General features: G+C 45.7%; 1 protein-coding gene across 11 annotated transcripts in view; it reads right to left on the reverse strand.

Moving 5' to 3' along the window:
- Window positions 1–13122, reverse strand: part of TACC1 (transforming acidic coiled-coil containing protein 1) — a 90421-nt gene that overhangs the window by 51372 nt on the left and 25927 nt on the right. For 3 of the 11 annotated variants that reach the window (XM_030312590.1, XM_030312589.1, XM_030312591.1), the window contains exons 1-2: window positions 6591–6854; window positions 5520–5635 (exon numbers count right to left, since the gene is read on the reverse strand). The exons of 2 other annotated variants lie outside the window; for them this stretch is intronic. In XM_030312590.1, coding sequence (XP_030168450.1) covers window positions 5520–5635; window positions 6591–6751 — 277 coding nt within the window. In that variant the 5' untranslated portion in view covers window positions 6752–6854. Of the gene's footprint in view, window positions 1–5519; window positions 5636–6590; window positions 6855–13122 lie in introns of those variants that run through there. 6 more of the 11 variants (XM_030312595.1, XM_030312594.1, XM_030312593.1 and 3 more) reach the window with 3 other exon arrangements.

Here is a 13122-nt window from a genome sequence, read left to right on the forward strand (position 1 = left end):
AAAGTTATGTATTTGTATTTATATTATTAAATGATTCCCAAGTTCTCTTCATTCTTCTCTAATTTCCATTTTTCATAACTCCTTGGATCTCACAGTCAATTAAAAAGCAAGTACACTGACAGACTAATGACATTTGTGTTTTGTAAGGGAGACAAACAGCCAGCCCAAACCAGCCTTTCCCTAGAGTCTTACCTAAGCATACAGGCCTGCACTAATGGCACCAGGTGCCACAGTTCATGTTAATTAATCATGTATATAGCCTTGCTGCTTTCTTGAAAGTTAGCCCAAATTACTTAAGCTTCATATTTTTATCAAAATTGTCCTAGGTGTGGATCTAGGTCAGCAAACTTTTCTGTAAAGAGCCAAACAGTAAACATTTTAGGCTTTTGCCAGCTACACAGTCTCTGTTCCAAGTAATCAACCTTGTTGTTTTAGTGTGAAAGCAGCCACAGACAGCACCTAAGCGAACAAGTGTGGCTGCATTCCCACAAAACTTTACTTACGGGCCCTAAAATTTGAATTTCATATAATTTTTACACGTCACAATTTTTTTCAAGCACTTAAGAATGTAAAAACAATTCTTAGCTCCCAGACAAAACAATAATCGGTCAGAGCAAGAGACAGGGCCACATTTGGTCTGTGAGCCACAGTCTGCTGATTCCTGATCGAGACTACCAAAACTGTGTCAATAAACAACTCTGCATTCCCCACCAGGCCTCCAGCAGTAAACATCTGTGGACTGATCCTGTTTATCTCTCTCCTTCTATTCTGGAGGACTACAGTGAGTCTTTGAAAAGGCACCTAATTAACATATCAAACAGGGTAGATTTAACTAGCTGTTCCAAGGGCACACACAAGAGCTTCAGCATGAATTAAGATTTTCTTTCTCAAAGAAAGGTATATACATATATACATATATGTATATATATATACATATAAAGGTATACGTGTGGCAGGGAGACTTCTAGTAGCTTCTAGTAGCACAGGACATCCACTCACTGCAGCTTTTATAGTCTAAGACAATGGACAAAACCATAGTCCATAAGCACACACACACAAAAAAGTGGGGAGGGGATGAACTTGAGATTGTACCTCTTTCAGAAGTCCTCTGTACGTGCCATCTCCTCACTGATACATCCCCCAGCAAAAAGAAAGAACAGTTAACAGCAGCAGCTTAAACACTCTTTGTTGGGGGAGGCAGACAGATAGCAAACACAGAACTACCAGCCCCAGTATTACAGCCACCACTCTGGTATTTTCAAGGAACCTCTTTGGCTAAACTTTTATTTTACCAGTTAGTCCGAAGCCAGCTTCTGTCTGTGGCTTAAAAAAATTCCCACAACCTCATCCATTGTTTCATTCCTAGAATGGCATACAATTCTGTCTTAAGGAGTGTTAAGACAGAGTTCAGATACTGTAAGTCCCCAAAAACTTCCAATAAAAAGAAAATTAACTTCAAATAGGTGTAGATGTTTCCCTGCGTTCAAAGAATCATATGGAAGTTGGGGTGGGATACAGCCCATACATTGGGGGACCATAATATACCAGGAAGCCAGTATCTTTTATGTATGTTAACTCTAACCCCTGACAAACTCATAAATAATCCCCCAAAATGATACAGTCTTATATAATTTCTACCTGCTATCCCACTATGTCTTGGAACCAAAGATATATGAAAGACTAACTTTATCAGGAGCCAAATAATCAACAATTTGGGAGAAAGAGGACCATCCAAGCTCAGAAGTTAAGACTTCAACGAGAAATGTGTCTCCAGGAATTTTGGTCCACTGATATCTTCCCTGGTCAGACCTGTGTTTGGTTGTATTTTGATATTTACTCTGTATGTGTAACAAGGCCATCAACAAGACTCTGGGCTAACTCTACACGTTGGGCAGAAAGAGCTCTCAAAGGCAGAATACTACCAGGCTGATATACAATCATCCTATTAAAGGATCCAGGGGCACCTGGGTGGTTCAGTCAGTTAGGCATCCAACTTTGGCTTGGGTCATGATCTTACATTTTGTGTGTTCAAGCCCCACATCAGGTTCTCTGCTGTCAGCATGGAGTCTGCTTTAGATCTTCTGTCCCCCTCTCTCTCTGCCCCTCCCCCATTTGCCCTTTCTCTTTCTCTCTCTCTAAAATAAACATTAAAAATAAAACAAAACCCCAAATTGAAAGATTTTTTTTTAACGTTTTATTTATTTTTTTTTTGAGACAGAGACAGAGCATGAACGGGGGAGGGGTCAGAGAGAGAGGGAGACACAGAATCGGAAGAAGGCTCCAGGCTCCGAGCCATCAGGCCAGAGCCCGACGCGGGGCTCGAACTCACGGACCGTGAGATCGTGACCTGGGCTGAAGTCGGACACTTAACCGACTGAGCCACCCAGGCGCCCCCCAAATTGAAAGATTTCTTAATATGTGGTGGTAGTCTCCTAGATTGTACACCCTACCCCATTACCCCATCAAATACATGGTCTCCAATCATGACCTACTCCACACAGCTTTCCTGGTCCATGACTCTCTAAAAAGAAATCTTTCAGGGGCGCCTGGGTGGCGCAGTCGGTTAGGCGTCCGACTTCAGCCAGGTCACGATCTCGCGGTCCGTGAGTTCGAGCCCCGCGTCAGGCTCTGGGCTGATGGCTCGGAGCCTGGAGCCTGTTTCCGATTCTGTGTCTCCCTCTCTCTCTGCCCCTCCCCCGTTCATGCTCTGTCTCTCTCTGTCCCAAAAATAAATAAACGTTGAAAAGAAATCTTTCAAAAGAAGAGAGAAAAAGAGTGTGAGCTAGAAGTTACCAAAACATGTAAAAAAAGAGTCAGTGGCACAGGAAGGACCAAACAATAGGTTCTCTATGGCTCTGGGGGGTCTGAGCCATAGGAGCCTCTATGCAATTAGCAAAGAATATGTGAAGATGAATCAGACTAGGAGCTGACAGAATGGTGAGGAAGGGAGCTGCCCAAGCTGAGGGACATTCAAAGAGACTTTCAAATCGCTACTTATGGGTCTCGTGAGCGTTACTTAAATTTGATGGGAAAACTTCAAAATAGTTCTTTCCAGCTTTCAAATCTCTCTTCTGATCTGCCAATCTTGACAGAAGAAAAAGGAAGCTTTGAAGAACAAGTGCATCTTCCGTGTGCAAAGCTAAGCGCCACATGTGAGCTCTCCAATGTATAAACCTGCCTGTTCCCATGCGGTCTCTGCCTAAAACAATGGTGAAAAGCAACCCAGGGTGGAAAAAAAAGCAGGGAGAGAGGCTACCCAGGGTGTGTTGAGAGTATGGCTGAATTCTCAGCAGGGGAAACGCATTAGACAACTCCCAAATCAAAGCAAAATCAAACCACAAAAGTAATAATAATTATTATTATCAGTGAACCAATAATTCCAGCTCCATCATGAAGTCTTTCACAGAGAACCTGACTTCCCAAGCAACCTGTAAGGAAGTTATGAAGCAATAAAATACAGTAACCGTTAGGAGAAAAAAGTCATAATCAAGTCAAAAACTAGTTAACAGGATAACCTGGCTCTACTGAAGGATGACACTGGCAGACACTGGAAAAGAGAAAACATGGAAGAACATCATCTATGCTAGAGTCCCTTCTCCAGACAACAGTTAAGTAGCCTTTTTTTTTTTTAATGTTTATTTGTTTATTTTGAGATAGAGAGCACAAGTGGGGGGAGGGCAGACAGACAGAGAGCATCCAAACCAGGCTCCCAGTTCCGAACTTTCAGTGCAGAAGCCATCACGGGCTTCAATCTCACAAACTGTGAGATCATGACCTGAGCTGAAATCAACAGTCGGATGATTAACCAACTGAGCCACCTAGGCGCCTCATGTCTTTTTAAAAGGATGTCAAAACATGATCTCTCTGCTCAAAGCACTCTGTTATGGGTTAAATTGCATCCCTCAAAAAGATATGTTGGAGCCCTAACTCTCCATACCTGTGAATGTGACCTTATTTGGAAATAGTACCTTTGCAGATGTAATCAAGTTAAGATGTGGTCATACTGGATTAGGAGGGTCCCTATATCTAATCACCGGTGTCCTTAAAGGAATGTCATGTGAAGGCACAGAGATACACAGGAAGAAGATGGCCTTGTAATGAAGGAGACAGAGACTGGAGTTATCCTGCCACAAGCCAAGGAACACCGTGAAGTATCAGCCACCACCAGAAGCTAGAGGAGACAAGAAAGGATTTTTCCCTAGAACCTTAGGAAGGAACATGGCTCTGGGGCTCTGCTGATACCTCGATTTCGGACATCTAGCCTCCAAATCTGTGAGAGAATATATTTCTGTTGTTTTAACCCACCCAGTTTGTGGGTTTCTACTTTGTCAAGGCAGCCCTGGGGAGATAACACACCCTCCAATGGCTTCCTATCTTACTCAGAAAGAAAATCCAAGCTTCATTACAAAGTGTTCCAGACTTTCCTTTATCTAACTTCAGCTCCTACTGTTCCCTTCCTAGTCACCACTCCATCCACACTGGCTTCTTCATTGGTCCTCAAAACCCTCCCACCATGGGGCCTCACCCCATCTCAGGCTGGTCCTGTTTCAGGCCTTTGCAGATGCCATTCCCTTTGCTGGAAAGGTTCTCTCCCCAAGAATCTGCAAGGCTGTTCCCTCAATCTTCTTTCAGGGCTCTGCTCAAGTTCCCTTATTGGCAAGCCTCGGCCTAATTACCCTTTGGCATCTCTTATCCCTACCCCATGCACCCTATACCTCCTTCCCCTGCTTTATTTTTTTCCATAATACTTAAGACAAGCTGACATGTGTATCTTGCTTAACCTTTAAAAGATCCGTTTCCCTCCATAACGTTAGCTCAGTGAGAGCAAGACTTTTTCACTGCTGAATCACAGCGCACTCTATTGAACAGATAAACAGATTCTATCAGGACAGGTGAAATTTTACTCAAAACTGGCTGTGTGACAAAAAAGGTTTCTACTAATTAAATGGATCAGAAGCTTTTGTAGTTGAAGGGCAGGCTCAAGGTTGAGCTCTGAGGGCTGGCTAGGAGACCATCTCTGTGCCAGGTTTCCTTAGGTAGACTGAGAGGCTCACCATTCCTATATAGATGAAGGAGAAGTGAACAATTTTGAAACAGCTTAAGATTCCTTCTTATCTAAAAAGGTCCACTCTTACATATAATTTTTGTCTCCAGCCACACACACCCCTGAAGAAAGTGACTTAGCCTGAGAAATATCTGAAGCCAAATCTAAACATACCTTCACCTCTGCATTACTACACACATTTTTGGTTTTTAGGGGCTTAGGGGGAAGGGCCCAGCAGGAATGTTTGATAATGATAATCCCAAACTGCAAATGTACAAACCACTTGGGAAGAAAACCATATTCCTAAAACAAACAAAAATATTTCAAATAAGCCAGGAGCCTTAAAACAGCTCTTTCTTAGTAAGTACTCGATCAAAAGCTTTTTAAATGGTCCTAAGTTAACACTCTTCCTTCCCTCATTTACATTCTCAAAACTTTAAAACAAAAGAGGCAGAAAATGAAAATTTTCCTTTACCTTGGGTTTTGGCCCCCGGTGCTGCCAATCCTAATGATGAATCACAGGATTCCTTGAGAGGTGATCTGATTGGTGTTTCAGCTTCAGGGGTCTCAAAATTACCTTCTGAATCCGAGCTGCCAAGGGGGAAAAATGAGGAATTACCACTTTCAACGGTATTTCCGACACCCTTTACAACCTACATATCCGAAAAGGCTAAAGTCCAGCATTTTTGCCTAACCTTACAACCCACTAGTCCTCGGCAAGGACTGGCCTGTGGGAGCTGCTGCGGGTTTTCTCGCAGGGCCCTCCTCCGCCTTCTGTCTGGCATCCTGTCTCCCTGAATATCTCCTCCATCCTCCGGAGCTTTTCTCATCACCATTTATTTCTGAGGTCATCCTTTCTTCTGACATCCCCCCAAAAGCGCTTTCCAACAGACTCCTTTTCTAACAAGAATCCTTTCTCATAGGTTTAAAAATTAAGACTGCCCTCTCCCCCTAAAATTAAGCCAGCTCTCGCCATGATGCCTTTTCCTTTGGCAGGCCTCTACCTGTTTGGAACTCACTCGGCCTGAGGCTGAGAATGCTGTCACCTGCCTTCCTCAATCACTCGGTGGCAGCTCAGCAAAGACCACCATTTCTCACCAGCTGCCAGGGGCCTGTCATCACGCGACCTTCTTTACCAAGGCTGCATTTTCGGGCCACAAGGGGACACCAGGAGGGCCTGGGAGCGACTTCTTCTCCACAGGGAGGGCCCCAAGTTCTACCGGTGTGACCAATGACACTCTTGTGTGTAGGGGCGGGGGCTGGGGGATCGAAGCTTAGAGAAAGTGACTGAAGCAGACCGGGATGCGGGAAGACTGCAGATTCCGGGTTAGGTTCTGAAAGCTCATACGGAAACGGAGGAAAGGTAATACCGGACAAAACATCCTGAACTTTCGAATGCACAGCGGGGACCCGGTTACGGGCAGGGACGCAGCATTGCCATGATAATGGTTACGCGGGTGAGCGACCACACACAACGCACACAGAATGAGCCGCAGATGGATGGATGGCAGCACGTCTGCATCTCGGCAGGGATGCGTGTACTTGCCTGAAACTCAAGGATTTGGTCTCGGCTTGCGAGTCCTCCTCCTCGGGATCGCCCTCGGGCCCTCCGGCCTCGTCCTCTCCGGCGCCCCCGCCGCGCACCGCGGACCAGGTCCATTTCGCCCACTGCACTGGGGACAGGATCTGCCAAGGGCTGAACGCCATGAGCGCGGCTCCTCTGGCTCCAGCTCCTACGAGTAGGGGAAGGGGGAGAGCCTTTTTTCCCTTTCAAAATGGAGGGAACGGGTGACAGGCGCCTGTAAGCGTTTCCAGCGGAGGCGCGGATGTGGTTAAACGAGCGCCGTCGGGGGCCCGGGTGGAGCGCTTCCTCTCGGCCGGCAGTCAGCGCCGCTTCCTCCTCGTCCTCCTTCCCCAACGGTGCGGTCGCGGCCACCCCCGCGCCGGGCGACTCCCGCCGGGAAGATGCCTCTCCTGGGGCCTCCTCAGGGCCCCGGCCCGCGGCGCCGGGTGGCTCGGGTCTTGGGGTCTCGGGCTCCCGCCTCCCGGCCGGCGGGGCGCGCATCAGCTGCCGCGGGAGCCGCGCCCCAGGAGCCGCCCCCTTGGACCGTACTATTCGCGCGCGCGGGCGGGGGCGAAGGCGGCGCCGGGGCTTTGAAGTCCGCGGCGCTCCCGCCCGATCCCCCCGCCGCGGCGCCGTGCTGGTAGCGCCCGGACTGCGGGCAGGGGGCTGTCCCGCTGCGACTCGGGCGGGCAGGACACCCAGGCGCCCCCAACAGCTCAGCGAGCGGCGGGAGCTGGGAAGATCCATTTCCTGGGTCCGTGCACGCTGGGCTTTTCCTCTTTCCCTTATTTTTTCATCTTGCTACTGTGACTTAATGGCGTTGTGACATTAGATCGCATAGAAGTGAAGCCCCTTATTAAAAAAAAAAACAAAAAACTTTGAGGCCGCAGTTGCCTGTTCTTTTTACCCCTCCCTGACATTGACAACGTGGAAGATTTCGGCCTATTCACCTCCGACTCTACCACTCCCAGGATTTGGAAATTCCTCAGCAATGCTACAAGAGGAGCCAAGGACTGGAATTGTAGATGCTTTGTCCCTCCCCAAACCGCACTCCTGGACGCTCTGGGGCCAGGTCTTTGGTAAAGGGTGCTAAATTACCCCTGTGAAATTACAGCCTGATCGGCTTCCCATTCTCCTTTTTGAGGCTTTCTCTTCATAACTTCGTCTAAATTTCTGATTTCTGACTTCGTTTACTGCTTCAGAAGTATGCCAACAGGCCTGGTGAAGGCAGCCTTCAAAATAAAAACCCTCTTTATGTTTGAAAGCAGAAGGAAATAGAAGAGCTCTCCTCGGATTTTCTTCATTTTCCGTTTAGGGATTGCTCGCCTCAGAATCTCCAATGCACCAAGGAAGCTGGCAGACGCAAACCACAAACACCAGGTTTCATGATCTCCTTGCCTGGATAAGGCATTTCTTGTACTATTGTAATTTCCCAGAGTCGCCGTGAATCTGTGAGGTGGTTGCAGGTTCTCACAGAGAGAGCAGCTTCAGAATTTAGGAAGAAAGTCATGCTGAAACTGCAAGAGACAGTCTCCCCTAAAAGGGGAGTCATGCTGAGGAGTCATGACTGTCTTACACATTTGATAACAAAAACAAAAGCAAATATACTGTAAGATAAGGCAGGGTAGTTATCTTACCATAAGATAACTTAGTCTTACCATAACAGAAAGGCAGAGGTTTGCCTGAAGTCTAGATAAAAGGATTAGGGTGTCAGGATGCTTTAGAATTCATCCAGCTCCTTTCCAGAGAGAAACACAACTGTCAGGATTGTTCTGGAGACTACAAGGATGGGGAGTAAACAGGAGTCTTTTTTTTTTTTTTAAGTCATGAAATATACCCCAACATTATCCAGTTCTTTGTATTTTTAGGTTTATGGCTCATCATATAAACCTTCAGGTTATAAAGTCCCCCAGGTTCCTGGATTTGACCCGTGTTTTGTTGCCTGGAAATAATATTACCAACCCCCCCCCCCCACCCCATGTAAATTAGTAACTGGCACCTATGTCTTCTTATGTCCTGTTCATTCTTTTTCCTGGGTAGTTCTCAAATCTTCATTCCTCTGCATCCCCACTGTCACTGACATACTTCCCAAACTGTCCGTTTCTTACAGCTCCACTGCAAATGTCTTCCAACTAGTTCTACCTCAGGGTTTTTCCCACCTGAGGGCATCCCACCTGGTTGATAGGTGACTTGTGCTATAATCTTGCTGTTCCTGTTCCTCATTACTCCCAGCCCTTTGTATTCCTAAGCCATAATCACTAGAGAATTGGTTCTGAACTTTCACTATGTCCCAGAATCATCTGGGGTGCTTCTTTAAAAATACTAACTCAAATCACCACCAGGGCCTGGAAATCTGAATTTTTACCAAGTATCTTGCGGAATTTTTTTTCACAGGATAAATTTGGGAAACAATGATGAGCTTGGACTAATTGCTGCTGCTGGAACTATTTCTCTTTTTCCTGTAGAGTTCTGCACATTCCCACCCCCTTACCCCCACCTCGAGCTCCCAGACCTTGACTTCCCAAACTTCCTTCAATACCCAACTCAAGTGTTTAGTCTGAGAAAGCAGGCTGATTTCTCCTGTTTCTACCATCTCTATACCCCAACCTCTCAAAGAAACTTTTACTGTGGCCCTTAGATGGTTTCGAAAGGGGACACTATTAATAGGTACAACAGACAGCAAGCACAAACCAGGATGTCCCCAGGATGTAAGGTCACCCTACACTTAGCATATGATATATAATGTATTTGTTTACCTATCTGTCCCATTTCTAGACCATAAGCTTCTAAATGGCAGGGACCACATCATTTTTGTGATTTATTTTTGTTTCTCCAGAGATTAGGACAGGGCCATACACTCAATAGGTGTTCAGTAAATAAACAGAAAAGGGATATTGTAGTTTATAGATAGATCTTATGAGTTTGAGTAGGATGACATAAATTCCAAAAGCCTGACTCCTCCTGGGGAAATCAAGTTTTGGAACCAGCACAGAATGGAACTTGGAGCAAGTAATGACCCCAGTAAGATAAAGCCCAACCTATACAGCCATTTCTTGAAATTGGAGAAGCAAATGCTTAGTTTTCTGAACATCACTCTACTGCAAGCTCCTAGACTTGATGTGAACAGCGATAAAGGAAGTAATTACTCAATAACTTGAACTTATTTTATTGTCTAGAAGTTCAAGTAATGAGGCTAACTGACATATCAATTTTCCTGTAATTCTGGGAAAGAATGGGCAATGTTTGAAAACAGATATCCCAACCAAGGTAAGCCACTTTGCTGCTATCCTCAGCTTCAGAGAGCAGAATGTCTGCAAATACATGACCAAGTAACCTAATGCAACGGATTTGTCTTGGAAACAACCGAAACCACAGAAAGAAACCCATCTGTTCCTTCCTCTCTTCTTGCCCTTCACTGAAGCTTTAGATCAATAGGCCATGAAAATCTAAAATGTAACTTCCTTGAAACACTCCACAATTGTGGTGTGGCCAAGCCAGGCACATCCCTTGCCTGTAATGGATGCTCCAGAGGGATCTGCAAGATGGGTCTCTTCGTTTAAAAAAATAATAAAATGTACGGGTGAGCAAACTCAAACAGGCAAACAACTAATCATTTCATAGCATTTCACAGCAGAGCTATTCTGGGAAAGCCTGGCATGGGGCAGGAGGTGGGGGGCAGATGTAGTTGAGGCCTAAAGGAATTGGTATGGATCCTGTATACCTCATAAAGAGTTGATCTCAACTCAAGTACTCAAGTTGAACTTGATCCTGTAGCGGGCGACGGGGTGGGGAGGTGTCAAACACCAGAACCTCCCTAGGTAACATAAGGGAGTGACAAGGCCAGAGTGGCAGCTGTGTCATCTGGAGAACACTGCTGTGGCTAAGGGGCAGTGCTACCAAGTTCCTGGTGCCCAGCATTGCCATCTACCAGTCTTTCGAGAAAAACCCAAACCATGGGTTTTATAACCCATCTTCCTATCTTTAATGTTCTTACTAATTTAAATCATTTTGAACCTTGTGAAGGCCAACATGGTGCTGGACAAAAACAAAGCCATCTGTGTGTCCGGGTAGCCCCCGAGCCTGGATGGGCAGAGGGGAGTCATCAGGCTTTGAGCAAGTAAATAACATTTCCATTTAGATCATTTAGATCATTCTGGTAACAACCTGGGGGATGGAAGGGAAGTAGTGAAGACTGGGACCCAATTTCCCTGCCCCAAACTACCTAGAGAAAGTGGACAGCCTCTCCCCTAGAGGATAAAGAAGCAGAACTGAAATTCACGTCCTTAGCTGTCACTGCACTTGTTCAGGAAGCATCAGAGTTGTAAGCAGCTCAAGCATGATGTGAACACTTTGACAGTGGAAGGACCAGAAAACCACTGCTAAGGAAACCGAGTTTGTGCCAGCCAGTGAAATGAAAAAGCATCGGTTATGAAATGATGTGGAGGGAGTGGAGGAGGCAAGGCAGGAGGACCAGGATGGCACAAGGGAATTAGGGATGAAGTAGGCAGAGAGAAAACCAAAAGGTCAGGCAGGCAGACAAACCCGTCAACATATCTGTATTTTCTCACAATTTAGGAATCTGGTGAGCGAGAGACACATCCCATGCAACTAAGATTAGATGCCAGATTGATGATGTAACCAAAGTGGCTGGGCAGCTCTGAAGCACTTAGAAAAAGCACCAGCCTGGGTGAAACTGAAATGGCAAATAGCAGCTAGGCTGACATGCCTCAGTGGAACCTCCATAGACTGTCTCCCACTCCCCAGCCCTGCTTTTTGAGAGCTGTTTGCTGGATGAGGTTCCAAGACGTGGCAGGGAATTCCCCTGCATGTGGTTGCCCCACCAACCTGATCACTGAATCTTCTCACCTCACTCACCAAGGTAAACATCCTCAGGAGGTCTCTAAGATGTAATGGTTTAACAGTACCCTAGATCAATCTGATCCCTGTAATCCTTCTCTCCAGTAGCGGGGCAGGTTTTCTTATTCTCAGTTTGCAGATGACGTAACTGAAGCAGAAAAGGCAACCACCTGCCTGAAGTCATACAGCTAATTGGTGCCAGAAGTGAATCTAGAACACCAGTCTCCTGTCAGTACTCTTGGCGCTGTATCAGACTGGAAGAAAGCAGAATGTCTTCGCAGCCACGAGGTAGCTTGCCATTCCGTAATCTAGACACTCCTCTCGATATACTGCGGCTGCAGTCCCTGCTTCCTGCTTACCCGGCATGAAAGCCACAACTAAGAATACCTCACTCTGCCACAGAGAAGTGCCACTGCCAGCAGGAGGCCTGCTTTCCTGACCCACCTCGGTCTAACCAGGCAACAACATGCTGATGTCTGCACGAGGCAACATCACATGAAGCGGATAAGGGCATCTGACATATTCAAATACGTTAATGTTACAGTCTCAACACTGCAAGATGAGATGTTCTTACCTAGAGGCTATAATCACCTGTAGAATTACAATCTCCACTCCACTACCCAAATACTCCCAAATCAGAATTCATACTACATATTTACACTGCACATTATATCATAAAGACATCCTCCTTTCTTTTTTTTTTTTAATGTTTATTTAATTTTTTTTGAGAGAGAGAGAGAGAGAGAGACATAGCACCAGTGGGGCGGGGGCAGAGAGAGGGGGAGACACAGAATCTAAAGCAGGCTCCAGGCTCTGAGCCATCAGCACAGAGCCCAATGTGGGGCTTGAACTCACAAACCGTGAGATCATGACCTGAGCTGAAGTCAGATGCTTAACCGACTGAGCCACCCAGGTGCCCTAAGAGAACCTCCTAATTTTTTTTTTTAAAGAAAAGCCAGATTTATGTCTGGCTACTCTTAGTTAATACTCTTTCAGAGTTCTACAAAGATTAAAAGGGATCTAAACTGTATCCATTAAATACTTGGCCAAGCTCCCCACCTAGGGCCTGCTCAGAGACCCTTGTCCAGGCTTTCTGCTGGTGAACAACTCTTGTCAGGTCCACCATATCACAAAAGTAAAGTCTGACTTTCCCAGAAAGTATGCTTTTCAACCTGGGTCAGGATCAGACCGACGGCAGAATTGCCACATGGCAGTTAAATAGTGTGTCAGCCTTCAGTGGGAGGTGGGGGGAAGAAACAAATATATTTTATGGTGTTTACACTGAACTAGTATCATTTAAGAGCCAGTTCTATGAAGTTCTCTCTCATCCCTATCAGACAGCATGAATGTATGTTTATTGACTTTATGAGAAAGTTCACTTTAGCTCCGCCCTGGGATGTAAGAGGGTTAGAGAAACAGTTGTTGAGTATGAAAGACAGGAGCAGAATTAGGTCTGTTCATTCCAAGTGAGGAAAATAACCCCAATATTATCCCTAATTCTTCCCACCAACTACCACAAACCCAAAGTTGAAAAGAAGCCAAAAATGAACACAAAAGATCCAATTAAAGCAGTGAACTCTCTTTAAATTTAGAAATACCTTCCATTCTAGGAGATAAAAGTGGTTTTTCCTGCTAAACAGCATTATTGCAATTACAG

The sequence above is a fragment of the Lynx canadensis genome, chromosome B1 (assembly GCF_007474595.2).
Source record: "Lynx canadensis isolate LIC74 chromosome B1, mLynCan4.pri.v2, whole genome shotgun sequence".
Lineage (NCBI taxonomy): Eukaryota > Metazoa > Chordata > Mammalia > Carnivora > Felidae > Lynx > Lynx canadensis.